The 15,614-nt window shown below is 45.6% G+C and overlaps 1 protein-coding gene across 5 annotated transcripts in view; it reads left to right on the top strand.

Moving 5' to 3' along the window:
* INPP5D (inositol polyphosphate-5-phosphatase D) overlaps positions 1-8,741 on the top strand; it is a 91,451-nt gene extending 82,710 nt beyond the window's left edge. For 4 of the 5 annotated variants that reach the window (XM_075132262.1, XM_075132263.1, XM_048864762.2 and 1 more), the window contains 8 exons: positions 63-145; positions 1,149-1,236; positions 2,036-2,185; positions 3,545-3,638; positions 3,990-4,097; positions 4,721-4,993; positions 6,639-7,215; positions 7,671-8,741. In XM_075132262.1, the coding sequence (XP_074988363.1) occupies positions 63-145; positions 1,149-1,236; positions 2,036-2,185; positions 3,545-3,638; positions 3,990-4,097; positions 4,721-4,993; positions 6,639-7,215; positions 7,671-7,673 (1,376 nt within the window). In that variant the 3' untranslated portion in view covers positions 7,674-8,741. The remainder of the gene's footprint in view (positions 1-62; positions 146-1,148; positions 1,237-2,035; positions 2,186-3,544; positions 3,639-3,989; positions 4,098-4,720; positions 4,994-6,638; positions 7,216-7,670) is intronic. The other variant, XM_048864763.2, reaches the window with a different exon arrangement.
* The last annotated feature ends 6,873 nt before the right edge of the window (positions 8,742-15,614 follow it).

The raw sequence follows: 15,614 nt of genomic DNA, 5'->3' as shown, positions 1-15,614 counted from the left end.
CTTGCTGTGGGGGGTCTCTTTCTTGCCTGGCCAATGATTTCCTTTTGCATCACTCTTTGCAGGCTTTGTGAAGAGCCAGGAAGGGGAAAATGAGGATGGGAATGAAGGGGAACTGGTGGTGAAGTTCATTGAGGCCCTTCCTAAGGTAAGTGGAAAATATTTTTTCACACCCATTTCAGAGAAATCCTCTGTCTGCATGTTTGATAAACAGCAACCAAACCTTTTGTTCATATAAAAATTGGTTTCAAGGGCTAGGCTCCGTTCTGGAAAGCAGCAGGAAGATTACCAGTTTCCATGTTTCCTTTGTCCTGCTAGTCCATGGTGGTTGTTGGTATCCCTGAAAAAGGCCCAGGCATTCGGATTGGGAAAGTGCTTTCTTTGTTCAGCGCAGGTTAAATGTGCCACTCTTCCAATGTGGAACTCTTTCCAACACAGGGAGGAAATGGCCTCTTAAAAAAAATAAGGTGCATATGGTAGAAAATATTTGCCTGTTTCTAAACCAGAGGGCAAGCCTGTGTCAAAAGGACCATCAAAGGGCGAGCACTAGTATTCTGTGCTATTGTCAGAGACGCAAATTCAGTTTTTGGGCTAGTCGCTGTTCCTCTGCTCCTTGCACTAGCAGGGGCTGGAGAAGCTGCAGCCGTGGCACTTTTCGGCTGGGCAAGACTGAGCCTTGAATTACCCTTGTGGATAATCCAAGAGGAGAACAGCTGGGTTCAGAAAGGCAGGCCTCGCCAGGTAGTTTGCGGAATGCTCTGCCGGGCCTTGGAGGGCAACCCCCATGATCTTAAAGTAAATGAACAGAGCGAAAGCCACATAGTGTGGAGCAGATTGAAATTAGGCTCCGAATCACTTCCGCCTGGGGATTTTCAGTCAAAAGGAAGTTCTGCAGTGGTGCTGGGTGTAAATGTCTGATGTGCAGCCTCTCCCCTGGGATTGGGAAGGGGGTACTTTAGAAATGGCTTGTGTTCAATCTTACATCTTCAAACATCATTGAAGAGGGCTGGGTTGTGCATTAAATTGGCAGGAATCCTCAGGGCCCTGTCTGGTTGAGCCTTGCTCAGTCTGGGCCCAGGTACAAAGGGCGAACTTTATTTCTGTGTGCTTTCCTCTCCACTGTATTGACCCCTGTGGGCTTGTCCTTGCAGCTGACTCCGATTATTTCAGACCCAGAGTACCTGCTGGACCAGCACATCCTGATTAGCATTAAGTCTTCAGACAGTGATGAATCGTATGGTAAGTGCCTAGTTCTAACGCAGGGTATGAGTCAAGCTCTCCTTAGATTGTTCCAAATCACCGGAAGAGTGGGAGAGAATGGCAGTAATTATTACAGCCTGGAGGCGTTACGGTGTGCTGTATTCTGATGTAGAGCTTAATACATATGACACGCAGGCCATGTGCAACATTCTGTGCTAATGAGGATTAAAAGACTCAGCACTATAGACATCATCGGTGCAAACTGGATCAGCCTGAAAATGACAGGGATTTAAAGGAAATGTGCCCTGCTGGGATTAGAGCTGAGCTCATTCTCTGTCATATTGGTTTTATCCAGGACTAGTAAATACTGCTTCACTTGCATACTCCATATCTGATGGATAAGAGACCACTTTTTCCAGGGCCCGAGAGAAATTCACTATCAATGCTCAGCCAAATTCACTATCACACTCTGCTCAGCCAAAGGAGTGCAGTCCTGACTTGGAGAGAGGCCCTCTGTTGGCATCCACTTAGTTCAGATGAGGGTCACAAACTGTTCTGAACAATAATGGAAGCTCAGAGAGCCAAAGTCATTAATGGTGTCTGAAGTGTCCTGTACAAATCCTTATTGAGTGCCTGAGAAAGGAAAGTGAATGCTCCTTACCCCCCTGAGTTTGCAGATATCACACAATCCATATTATGATTTAAAGCAGAGATTCTCTTTCCAATCACGTTTGAAGGTCCCTTTGTTCTGTTTGTACAGAGATAATAGATGACTGAAGTGACAGAGAGAGACGATGCTAGTCATTTCTCAGCTCCAGGCTTCCTCCCTATCTTCTAGGTGAGGGCTGCATTGCCCTGAGAATAGAAGCTACAGAATCGCTAGTCCCCTTCCACACTGTGCTAACGCACCATGGTGAGAGAACAGGGGTCTTCCAAGGTGAAATCAAGTTACAGACATCGCAAGGAAAGCAGAGAGAGAAACTGTATGGTAAGAGCCTGGCCCTTGGAGTGCTCACTCTAGATTACTGCGATCTTATCCAGAAGGGCCTGATCTGATTCCTGTCAAAGAACTGGAGCTTATTTTAGCAGCATTTTTTAGTTCATAACAGCCAATAGCTTTCAGTGGTGGCCCTTGGGATCCAAAGATGATCAGTCTCTTCCTAGGGGCTGTACTTGAGCAATTCCAGAAAAACACAGCCGTCACAGTCAGGTCCTCCTCTTCCTTCTGCATGTGAATTAACAGACTGAGGGAGCCCTCTACCTGTCTTGCACTAATGCAGACTTTGTTGAATTATATTACTGCTTTTCCGCATGTGATGGCTGCATAACAAGGAGACAGATTTGCTTCTGGTCCAGACACCTGCGGGTACGTGGGAAAGGGCACTAAGGACTCTCAAACTGCAGCTGCTCAGCTAAAGGAAAATTAACCTCCTTTTCTAGCTTGCTGGGTATTGTTCTCTTCACCCCACAGCAGCATGCTTCAGACCACAAAAGTTACCATGTATTTTCATTAGTAATAAAAACTACACTTTGAATGTCTGTATTGTAGCACAACTGGACGCCTGCCATGCCCAGAATGTGGCTACTGCAGTCTCTAAAGAGGATAGAAATATATTAAATTCCATTCCTAGGAATGAATTCCCATTGCTCTCTGCTCAGGAGAAACTAACACGCAGGCTCATGCTTCGAAACCATAATAACGAAGTAGGCAGCAGCAGCCACAAAGGCTCAACCATTTATACTGTGTGACAATGGGAGTATGCTCAAGCCAACCACTGGAGAAAAGAGATGCTGCTAAACATTCATCATCCTCAAACGCCTGCTGCTGTAGGATTTTACAGTTTGAAAGCCCTTTACAAACATTGTTTAATTCTCCCAGCACCCCTCCGAGGTAGGACACAGGTGTGCACATGCTTCATGTTACACATCAGGAGTCCTGCTAAATTCACTGGAATTATCACTGTGCGTAAAATTATGCAGATACATAAGTGTGTCTAGGATCAGGGCCTTTGGTTGCAAGTGTTTTGGGGCAGGCACCTTTGTCTTCTACTTGTCAGTAAAGCATGATGTGCATTAATGGCGTTACAGTAATAATAGCTGCACTATTTAAAATCTAAGAAGATGTATGTCCTGGCCATCTGATCCTGACTGGATAAGACAGCACAGCTTCCTTTTGGAAGACCTCCTTCCTTCCTTGTCCTGTCTATGCGTTGACATTCTGAGAGGCTAAGACATCTAGCTAGATACAGGCATTAATACAGCATAGCTCAGAGCCCTGAGATTTGAAGTCGTAAGCTGAGGCTATGATCCACTCAAGTGCTCTTTCATGCCTCTTCTTTGCCTCCAGACTTTGTGAAGATTGAACGGGATGAGACTGCTGGGCAGAAACCAAAGGGCATCAGCAACCTTGATCTCACCAAAGAGTGGGAGCAATCTATCAGGTAAAGAGCCAACAGATAATTCAGACCCCCCAGAAGCGAACTGCCTGCAGTTCAGAGCTGAGTGCAGGAGTGGCTCTCGCTGGAGGTTGTGAGTGTATTACAAAACAGATCTGGTGACAGCTGCTTCTGTGTCCCCCTTACAACTACCAGTCTTCTCGGTTTTGCTGGTAACAGCTGCAGAGTCAAGATCTCCCCCCTTGCCTTTCCAAGTAAATGAATGGGATGATGGTAGGCTTCTGTGCACAGGAGAATGGAACCAGGGATAAACTGACAAGGCAGTAAATGACAGACAGTGGATTCGTTATGCTGTGGTCCTGTCCCTGTCCTAAAAAGGCCCTTTCCTCCCAACAGAAAATCAAAGTCTACTCACCTGATGGCTAAAGAAGCAGCAGCTGTTGCTCGCTTTCGGGGAAACGCTTCCTCTCCTCCAGACGCACAGGGCAAGGATGACATGTTACGGTAACCTCGCTACTTTAACTCTGCCGGCTTGGGCGTGGGAGCTGAACTCAGACTGCCAGCCTTTCCTAGCGAGTCACCGGACGCTTCAGATTGACTCCAAGGAAAGGGGTCTTACTGCTTCAGTTTATACATTTCACAGGACCCATCTTCTGTCTGGGCAGTTAGGACTAGGACTTCTCCTCCCAGTTCATAGAGAGAGGCCAGATTTCTGTGCTCTGAATGCAGTAGCACGGCACTAGCTTGCACCCTGCTATGCAGCATTATGATCTGCTCCTTACTTTGTATATCGCTGTTGCAGCCGCCAGCTGAACTACAGGGCCCAGAAGCCCTTCCAAAGGCTTCAGGGCTCTATAAGCAGCTACAGAGCAGTGCATGGACTATTTCACACCACAGGAGCCTATTGGGGGGTGAGTTGAGGGCTGAGTGATGACCCTGACCTGGCAGTCCCCTCTGTAGAGGTCCTGGGGAGGGAGCAGCCAAGAAGACTCCCACGTTATCTTCTCCTCCTGAAAAAAAAATGGTCCCAGTCAATGGGCATTAGGCTCTTTCCTTAGTAGCTGTCTGTTCATGAGAGCTTTGGGAAGGGAACTGTGTATTTTCCTCTGATCATTCCCTTTTTTCAGCAGCTCCACCCCCACGGACATCAGTAATCCCAACTATATGGGAGTGGTCGCTTTCTCTCAGCAACTCTCTGCACCCGGCCAGCTTAAGCAGAGCCCTTCATCAGACCAGCCACCTGCCTTCTGGACCTATGACCAGCAGCCTAAAGAGAACACCCCTGTGATGGGACAGAGGGAGTCTACCTCCACGCCTTCCTCCCAGTCCCCCCTGTCTCCAAAACCATCCATTCAGCCTACAACAAACCGAAGTTCTGGCCCCAGGAGTCAAGAGCATGTGTGAGTCTTTGCCCTGGCCCTGGTGCTCTGCTGGTCTCCCCCATTCCCCACCCCAGCACAGTCACGGTTTTGTTATCTGTGTGGTGGGTTGGAGGTGCAGTGAGTTACCCCATTGCCCCTTGACCTCTAGAGGCGGAAAGAGAAGTTGAGTGAGATGGGCGCTGGCCCTGCACACGCTAAGGGAAACTAGTACAACTCCTCAGGCCTGTGCTACAGCCCAGAGTCAAAGCTCCATGGGTAATTCCTTCCCAACCTCCATTGTGGGGAGAGGGGAAAGAAGGGTGGAGAGCTCCCCCTAGCCACCCAGAAGTGAAGGGGAGAGTGTACGATAGCCCCCTCCCATCTGGCAGAAGGAGCGCACCCTCGTGTTTGCATGCCAGGCTTTCGGCTGCACTTCTGTGCAGCTCAGCCAGTTCTAGTTTGTTTTAGAATTTAGTGCCCAGGTGTCAGAGTAATCACCAGCCTTGATGCAGAATTTAAATCCATCCATCATATGTATTCCTTGTTTACCAAGCTTCTTGGTGATTAGGTTACACTGCACCCATGTAACCCTCGTCCTCATTCCATTTCTTCTAACGGAGCCATTGTGATGGGTTTTTATCTGAGACTGGAATGCAGTTTCCTAGTAAACCTCTTTGCCACTCTACAAAAATGGAGTTAACAGGAGCCTCCATCCCAAACACTGGCCCCCTCTTCCATGGTACTCTCCTTACTGCTTCTTCCCTTGCCTTTCTCCAACGCTCCGCTGCCCCGCACAGAATGCCACTTCACACTGTCCAAGAAAGGTATCCGGTGGGAGGAATGGAGCTCATTCGCAATCTCCCTTGAACATGTGCCATTCATCCCCCCATTCCACTCTGTCCAATAAGAGCAGAGTTGCCCTTTGAGTGTTCAAGCTGTCATGTGATCACCTGGTGAAAGCCTCACCAGTGCAGCACCCACAGAACCTCACTGATCACGTTCTACAGCAACTCTCAGTCAGGCGTGAGGTTTCCGTTAGTTTTAATTCAAGGGGTTGCAGGCTCCACTGAACACAAAGTAACCCTCTCACCCCTGCAATACACAGTTCTTAAATACTGTGCAGCTGGGTGCTTCGAGGGATACTTTATTCCTTCCCCTGAACCACCTGGCATGGGTAGAAAGAGGAGATTGGTTGTAATGGCCTAACTGTGACATTGGTGTGGTGGGAGTTCTTATGCTAACATTCTAGAGACCTCCATTCCAATCCCCTCTGCCATAAGTGAAGAGATCTATTAATTCAGTCCCTTTGGTGCTCTTCTCAAGACCATCACAGCACTTGGCACACTTGGGCTCCGTTGCTAATCTCTGTTTAAAAAGAAACTAAGTTTTGTCAGGACTGAGCTCTGGGGGGAGTTTACCCAGCACCATGCCTGCCCAGCACCATGCCTACCCATCCTCAGCTCTCCTATCAATAAAGCTTATACAAAGCAAAAAATCTGCACCATTCTGTTCTGTCCCCATTGGTTTGACTGGTATTCTGTTATCTCCTTGCACCTCCTTTTTCCCTCTGCACAGCCAGCGTCATTCTCTCATGGTCACTTTTCTATTCACTCTCCCTTCTTTAAGTCCCTCATGACCACTCCTAATTACACCTGTCATTTTCATATTGCCTTGATGGTTATAGGCCAGCTGACATGGGAAAAAGTGTGGTGGAGCCTTTGCTTCAAGAGGAAGTTCAGCAGAAGCCTGAGATGTTTGACAACCCACTGTACGGTGCCATGAGCTCTAAGGGGAAGGTGGCATCCAAGAAGGAACAGGACTACACCGCAGTCTTGCGAAAGGAGCACCCAGTTATTCCGAATCATGGCTCCCTTCTCACTAAGCCACAAGATGCCGACAGCAGCAAGTCTTCCAACAAGCAGCCATCCCCTCCTTTCCTGACCCCCACACCCAGATTCCGGTCCTACACCTGCTCCAGCCAATCTGAGGAAAAGACTATAAGTGAAAAGGCTCAGGGCAAGCAGAAGCCCACTGCCTCCTTAGAAAACCCAGCACCACTGAAAAAACCAGTCAAGCCCTCAAGGTCTGAAGTAGGTCCAAGCAGTCAGGGACAGTTCAGCAAACCACCTCTTCCTACAAAGAGCCGGGCAGTACTAGACATGCAGACTACCAAGGGCCGAGACTACCGGGAGAGTTCAGAGCTCCCTCATCAGGGAAAGCATCGAACCGAAGAGGGGCCAGTTGGTAGGACAGCCACACCGGTATGTTGCTTGTGGGAGTTGTGGGGATGGAGGAGAAGGTGTATTAGTTTCACGTGACACTGTAATTACTTTCACATTGTTTGAACCAGGTATGCTGGGCAAAAACTTCAGATGCTTTAGTGCTCACCTAACTCAAATTGCTTTATTCCAGAAGATCAAAACTTGGACTGTGTATAGTTCAAGGGTAATTTGCTTTGCCAGGTTAATAAAAAAGAGGTCAAGGTACTGATCAGTTGAAAATACTTACCAATCTAGGCGGTGCTGTTGTCCAGAAATACATCAAGCTTCCACTTGAAAAATTAAATAAAGTTCCATCTAAGTACATTTCTTTAATTGGACCACCCTTTGAGTTTTGCCCTATGAGCTATGTCTGCTCATGTCTCTGGTAAATTATCCAGTACATAGAGACAGCAGTAGATAAGCTGAGGGACTGGTGTCTTTTCTTGTCTCCACAGTGACTGCAACCTGGTAGATGCCATCCTGAGAGGAACCCTAAAGGGAAGAAACAAGATTACCACTTCGTTCACATTACTATCCTCTGGTCTGGTGTTGAAAGGACTGAGGCATTTTATTTTTGAGAGTGTCTCTCTCTTTATCATTATAAAAGTCTTCTAGCTGAGAAATTTAGCACAACTTGTTCAGATGAAGAAGAGACAGGACAACAATGACAAATGCAAGAGGACAAGGTTCCCAGTTAGCCTTCTGCAGTGTCACTTTGGTACTTAATCTAGGAGGCAAGGAGTTAGATACCTTAGTACTCTTTTGGAGAAGAGGAAGGACATAAGGACAAAGACATGGGTTGGGTGGATGGAAAGAGCCCCCTGCACAAACAAACTAAAACATTTATCTCAAGTTCCAAAATCCCAATCCTGAGTGATAGTTACTCCAAAGGAAGCATCTTGAAAGCGGTACAGCTCCCAGACAGGTCACCCCAATGGAGCAAGGAGTCAGGGGAGGCTGGGAAAGAGTTTGAACAATGGACGTTGAAGAGTGTCACACCGTATAAGGTTTCAGCCTTGTCTCTTGTGGGAACCCCAAGCTGTGTACAGGCATCCACCAGATACAGGCATCCATGGAGATTATGGGGATTTGTTCCCTGGCACTGCAGCTCTTGTTTTTAGCAACTAGTAGTGTTCCTCCTTCACAAAAACATCCCAAGAGTGAAAGGGCAGAACTACACACAGGAATGGGAGTGGCAGATTGTGCCCACGTCTGGTCTATAAATGTAGACCTGAGGGGAAATCAGTCATTCCAGCCATTTTATTTTTGTTTTCATGGGAGTCACTCTACTTTGAAGGACATTTGGCTGGTTGGTTTAGTAGCATCCTATTAGATTCATGCTGACCTTATTGTATTTTTGATCATTGCCTGAGAACTAATCATGTTAACATATTTGTAATTTCTATATCCATGTTAAGTACTAGTGCAGTGGTTTACAGTGATGCTGGGCCTATTTGTGACTTGATCCTTGCTACTGTTCCCTGTTCATTACTAAAAAAAATAAAAATTAGACACATTTCTAGCCATCCCTTATTGAAAATTTAGAGTTATTGTCACCTGTCTTGTTTACTTCGTATTAGTTCAGTGCTGTACAGCTCACTAAATGAAAATAGTCCCTGCCCAGAGTCACTTATTCTGAGACACCAGAAAAGATCAAATGCACCAGGAAGGCCAGAAAGGAATAACTTGGAAGATCTGATATTGTTGATTTGTTATCCTCTCCTCTACAAAGCATCTTCATTAGGGGGATTCCCTCCAGTAGCAGTGCAGCTGTACTTGTGTGCATATGACTCAGGTTTTTTGAAGAACAGGTTTTATGACTGTGGTAAAAATGCTTGAACCCAATCTACATTCATGCTTAATTGGTGGTAATGGGACTTGCTGAAAGATAGGTCTGCATTTTCCTCGAGCAGCCCAGGCCTAGCACAGATTTGGGGAGGTGGATGGGGGAGAGCGGTCCATGCATACAAAATTCTTCCCAGAACTGATTTCTCTACAGTGTGTATGTTTTCTGTGAAGCACCTGCTCCCCTACACTCACAAATTTTTTTAACTCTCCTCTTTGTTTATTTAACAGGGTCTTCCCTGTAAAAACCTAGAACTTTGTTGGAGGATTCAATGGACATGGCATTTTTTTCTCTAGGGAGTGTTTCACTTCTCCATTTCAGACTCTGAGGAATTTGTACAACTCCTAGCACTGCCTTGGAATTACCCTGCTTGAAGCGGTGATTTTATTGTCTAATATGAAGAGTGAAAATCATTTTCGTATTGAAAACCAAGGTGCATCAGTGTGCGTGGGGGGATGGGGATTCTGCTAGATGTTCTACGAAAAGCTTTTACCCATTGATAATGAGCAGTGAGCCAACAGACAAAGCTTTGTACACAGTGTCAGTGTTTTCCCAGTGAGACCCCACACTGGAGCCTAAAAAAGTCACTTCACATATTAAAGAAAATGAAATACCGAGATAGAGTAAAACTAGTCTCTCCATGTGGAGATATCCTTACAAGCAGCAGAGCATCTGGCTACTTTCAATTCTGGAATTTGGTACCATGAAAAATTTTGCATATGCTGCCTCTATAGATGAAAGTGGGTGGGACCAACTCAGTACTTGGATCTAGAATGGCAGGTCAAACCTCCAATGAAGCAAAGAACCAAAGACAGGGTGAGGCTGTGCACCAAGCCTGAGGGAGAAAACTCTCTCTACTAATCACTGGCTCCTGGAGTTAGATAAGGGACATCAGCAAGGTTCTGTAGGGAGTCCCAGCTACTTTTCCTCCTTGGCTGGAATGATGGCAGCTGCAGTATAGTTGTGTGTGGGCAAGGTAGTGTTAAAGCAAGGGGAAATGGATCTTCAGAGCTCCACAGGAGAGATGGTAGAAATATGGGCAAGGTAGACTACCAGTGAGGAGCAGCTCCTGGCAGGAAGAGGAGCCATTCTACTTTTACCTGTGTGACAAGGTCAACTGCTCTTAGGACACAGCCTCAATAAACTAACTGGGACTCTTTCCAAGTACTCATCCTACATCTAAAAAGGAAACAGATATGAATTTCACAAACCCTAGTACTGTGGTGGTTCTTTTCATGTCTTCTCTCCCCATCTTGCCTAGAGCCCTGAAGATGTCCTCCATTGCTTCCATCCTACTATCCTTCTGAACTAAATAGGACTCCAGAAGCTGGTCCACAAAAGCTGCTCATTTCTAAGAGGGGTCACTATTGACCAAGCTGAGTTACTCTCTCCCAGCCAAATATGCTGCTTTTGCCACACTCTGCTGTTATCCCAGTTATTTTCCCATTAAATTGTTATATATATTGTGAGTGAAGGGAGCAAGTTGTTGAAAAAACAACTGATTTCCCATAAATATATTCCCCTAACTTTAGTCTACCCAGTTCTCTTATTTTCTAGTTCTCAAAATTAGCTACATTCCCTTACTGTGGTAATTTCCATGGAGCTCCAGCTGTCAGAAATGCTTCAAGTTTTCAGTTACAGTATGCGATATTATGGAATACCATAATTTGTTAAAAGTCTGGTTCTTGGCCAAGACTAAAGTCTCTAAAACAAGCTTACCTGACCTCTCCAGTATAGAATGAGAGTTGGTAGGTGCAAGAGCTATTGCCAATATTACAGTAAGGCAGAATTGTTCCCTTCATGTAAGAGTAATGTTGTACAAAAATGTCTAGAAGGAAGAGTTGAATCTAGGAAGAAAAAAGAAACCAAGGGAGACTTAAGGACTATAAAAAAGCACGTGAACAATGTCCACATACTAACCATGCTGGTTAGAACCCAGATGACCTGATGCTAAGTGTTGGTCTTGACTCTGTCACTTGATTCACTAATGACCTAATGCGAGTCATTTAACCTCTGGGCTTCAGTTTATCTTTACAATGCAAGGTTAATACCTAGCTTTCTAAAACACTTTGAAATGTTTGCACAAAAGTTGTATTTTCTGGGGGCTCAGATATTTGTGTGTGACAAGATGTAGAATAGCAGGGACATCTAACTAGCCAAGCTGACCAAGGACTATCTGCAAATCTCTTCATGTTGGACAAAGGACTTGAGGCTACCACGTGTGGTGGTGCAAGTCTTAGTTGATTATTGGGGCTAGGATGTTTATGCAGGATGGACAGACAAAGTGCATGATGCCAAATTTTTAAAAAAAAATTCTTTGCCCCTCTATCTGCTCCTGAGAAGTCCACACTCACCACCCCTCAATATTAATATTCAAAGGGTCTTCGTCCCTATTGTGAGTCTCAAAGAATCTGCATAGCCACTGCTTCCCTAGGTCATGAAACCAAACTACAGAATCAGCAGGTGCAGCATGGTGGATTGTACATTTGGATGGCTTATATCGCAAGATAAAGGGGGCCTCCTAGCCTGCAGTAACACTGCCGTCTACAATGTGGTCTACTACCTCCCAGTTGTGTTCTGCATAACATTTGTTACAGCCAGGGTCAGATACTTAATAAACTGTACAAGGGAGGACACAGGCTTTGCTGCATACTATACACAGCTGAATGAGCAGTGAAATGCAGCTGGGTCAGTATCCTATTACGCCAGCTGTTCACATCTGCAACCCCAATGGCGATGTGAACACCTTTGCATTCCTGCTAGCAATTTTGGATGTGGACATGTTCCATGAGTGCTCGGGTTCCAAACAGGTGCTGACCATGCCACATTTCTCCAGTGTAGAGAAAGTGTGAGATGCAGAGGCACAAGATGTTATTTTCTCTATATGTAAGCAATTACCAGCTGCTTATTCATACCAGTTGTTTGGTATATGAAAAAATCTCATTATCCATTTCCTCGGTTGCCTGTGTTAGGTTTTTTTTCATATAGGGCTGTTAACAGAACCATTTTAGAACTTTCCCACTGTACAGAGGCATTTTGGTATAGTCCAACCCCGGATAGCAGAAGAAGTGTTTAGGTCCAACTGTAATTAACCATATTTTTCCACCATGTACATCATGCTGAAACAGAACACAAAATGAATCCTGAGTACAAAATTGCTGTGAACCTTTGCTCTCAGTTCGTTGCTATTATCCTGTTTTTTTAATTTTATTTACAGGTCATCTTTGCGCCAGCTCCCAAGGGCAGCAAAACAAAAGCAGCGAGTTACACTCAATGCAGGAGTCAGTTCACCCACGCAGAATTATCTGCTGATTTCAAATGTGATGTGCATGAATTTGTTCTTAATTACTGCTGTGCTTATTTCCTGCTCAATTTAGTTTAATTTGATTTCAGCGACTAAAGATGAACAAAAGCTAGTTTTGCCCAAAGAAACTCAATTGCTGCAATCAAAAGAACACACTATAAGCAATGGCTCAAGCTGGATTCTAATGTGGTGCTGACTGATGCTGTACCAAAAGGTGTACTTAGAGAACTGTAGTCAAGGCTCCATTCTCAATAACCCCTTACTGCAGAAGACACCACCAGAGCTGTGTAATTGTGCTCGCCAAGCCTAGATTTCAAGATATCAAGATTTTATTCAAGTTATGGAATTTTGCTAAACGTGTAGGTGATTATTATGATGACTGCAGTGGTACCTGGAGACCCTAACCAAGCTCTGGGCTCTACTTGCTAGACACTGCGCATAGACAGAGTAAAATTTAATCTCCTGCATCAAAAGATGGCAGCCTGTTGTTACCGACCCATTCAAAGTCATGTGAGATGGTAGCCATTTGGGGAATGAGTACTGTGTTTCAAAAGCAGGAAGGAAATGGGGGGGAAGAGGTGGCCAGGAAAGAGAAGGGGAGAAGAAATGTAGGGAGGGGAGTTTAAAATTATGTCTACACTACTCGGTGGGAGTGAGTCCCAGCTTGTGCAGACATACTCAACGAGAGCTGGTGCAAAGATAAATAGCAGTATATTTGCGGTGGCATGGGAAGCGGAGGCACAGTTTAGCCCTGCCAAGTACAAACCCACCTGAACTGTGTAGGTACATATGTGCCACCGCTGGCACTATCTGTGCGATCGTAACTGCACTATTTATACTTGCGCTTGATGAGTTAGCGCGAATATGTGTACACAAGCTGGGATTCACACCCCTAGCTAGCAGTGTAGCCGCAGCCTAAGTGAAGTGAGAGGCAGTCTGGCAGAATAGGGAAGAGTGAGAGGGGTCCCCAACAGAGAAAGCGAAAAAGAGGAAAACCAAAAGGATGAACAAGAGATGGAGGCTCAAGTTGAAATGGGAGAGGCTGGGTGGGAGAAGGTGGTGGATACAGTGCTCGCTTAGATGGAAGGCAGAAAGATAAGATAACGTAAGGAAGCAGGGGGCAGAAGTGCCAATGCATGTAGTTTCTGAGGAAGGGGAAACCTCCCCTGTAATAGACCTGTTTGAGGATACACTGCAATGCTTTTCCTTCTGTAGGCCAGTGAAGCACAACTTATGCCCAGAAATAATGAGATTCTCCCCCTTGCCTTAGCCTGCACAGCTGCATGTGTTGTTATAGAATATACAATTATACAGTCCTTCTAAAAGTCACCTGTGGTACGTGCCTCCTCCTGTGGCTACAAGTTCCACAGGCTGACTTGACACGTAAAACATATTTAGATACCCAGTTTTTCCTGTCTGGCTATTAGATTGTAAGCAATTAGATGCAGGGACAGTTGTCATTGGAATAAGATTGTGCCTTTAGAGGGGGCATTATGCCTCAGCTAATACATGGGGGTGGCAGGTTTATGACTTTGTGAAGTATAATCCCTCCCTGAATTGCCTGGAGTACAGGAGAGGTGCGTGGATGGCAACATCTTTTAAATTAGGTTAGGCTGCTGTAGATAGGCATGACCCACCTGTAGTGATGTGCACCCCAGGTACGCAAAGGGAGCAGTCCCTGCACTTTTCTGAACACAGGCACTGTGGCTGGCCCAGAGCAGTACTGCATGGAGGTTCTTTGCAGTACCTGTCCCCTCCCACCGTGAACATGCCCAGAGAGCAGGCAGTCTGGCCCATTGTCTTGTTCAGCCCTGCACCTATTCTTAGCACTTGACAAATAGTGTCGTCACCCCCACACACACACTTGCTCCTCTCCTCTCTTCCTCCTCCCTGTATCACTCAGGGAGGGCTTTTAAGTGATGGGGCCAAGGCCCTCTGTTCCGGCGCCTCGGGTCTGTCTCCTCCCCCTGGCAGTTTGCTGTGGAGTTAGGCAGCCTCTGAGCACCCCAATGGGATGGGCCCGGCACACGAGTCAGGCGTCCGAATGCCTATTTTCCCCCCGACCCTGGATTGTTCTGAGGCTCAGGCAGGAGATATGTGACCCCTAGAAGGAGGCAGCCAGAGGCCAAAACGTAGGTGCTTGGGAACTTTTACAGCAGAAATTTAAGCACCAATTGAGTTAGACACTACACGGTTGGCAGCAGCTAAGTGGGGGTTTTGTGGATCACAGTGGCACCTAAATCAGGGGTTAGGCACTTAAGTACCTTTGTGGATCTAGGCCAGGCTCAGGGAATCTTGAGAGACACTCATTTAACCTTTCCTTTTTGGAGCATTCAGCACATAACCCTTCAGCTAGTATACTGATTTTCAGTAACTATTTGCATGAACTTATTTCATATGCATTAATCATCTTGCTTAAAGATAAAATGTGAAGGCATGCAAATTACTGAGAGTCACAGCAAACAAACTGGGGCATACGTTCCATGACACACATGTAGCAGTTATTTATTTAATCCAAACCCCATTAAAGTGTCATGTACATCTTGGCTTTGCAGAAAAACAACAAAGCCTTTGTTTTGTTCTTGGGGAACCTATTTTTGTACACTCTGAATCATGCTTATTGAAATGTTTGGGGTTTTTTCCCCACCACCTATTAAAAATTAGAAGTACCAGTAGTTGCTCCAAATGACTCTCTGCCCTCTCATCACTCACATGTTGCCTGCTGGAAAGGTTAAGTTTTGTTAATTGTTTCAAATATCCTTATTTTGAGTTTACTTGAATTCCCAAGTTTATAAGGCCTGATTCATGCTCAGAAGGAATGAAAACTGAGCAGTCTCAAGAGGAATAGGTGAAGCTTTTTAAAGACTGGGTGACCAAATTTGGAGCCTAAAGAAGGGACCTGATTTTCAGAAAAGCTGATCATTCAGTAGTCTCTACTGAAGTCAATTACTTCAGAGGGAGCTGTTCCGTGCTTTTAAAGAATAGTTAACTTTTTTAGGATTCTAAATCTTCACACTTGTGCTTAACTGTAGGTACTCATGCATTGGAAAATCTTGGTCACACTGTGAAATTGCACTTGTAGGGTCCCTGCTCTCTCAGAGTGGGGGGCCATTATTATTGTAGCACACAGTAGCCCTAATCATGGACCAGGAGCCCACTGGGCCAAGTGCTGTACAAACACAGAACAAAAGGATAGTCCCTACGTCAGAGGGACATACAGCGGTACAAAGAAACAATGAGATGATAATA

The sequence above is a fragment of the Caretta caretta genome, chromosome 9 (genome assembly GCF_965140235.1).
Source record: "Caretta caretta isolate rCarCar2 chromosome 9, rCarCar1.hap1, whole genome shotgun sequence".
NCBI lineage: Eukaryota > Metazoa > Chordata > Testudines > Cheloniidae > Caretta > Caretta caretta.
Note: the sequence above shows the minus strand (reverse complement) of the source record. Positions and strands in the feature narration are given on the sequence as shown.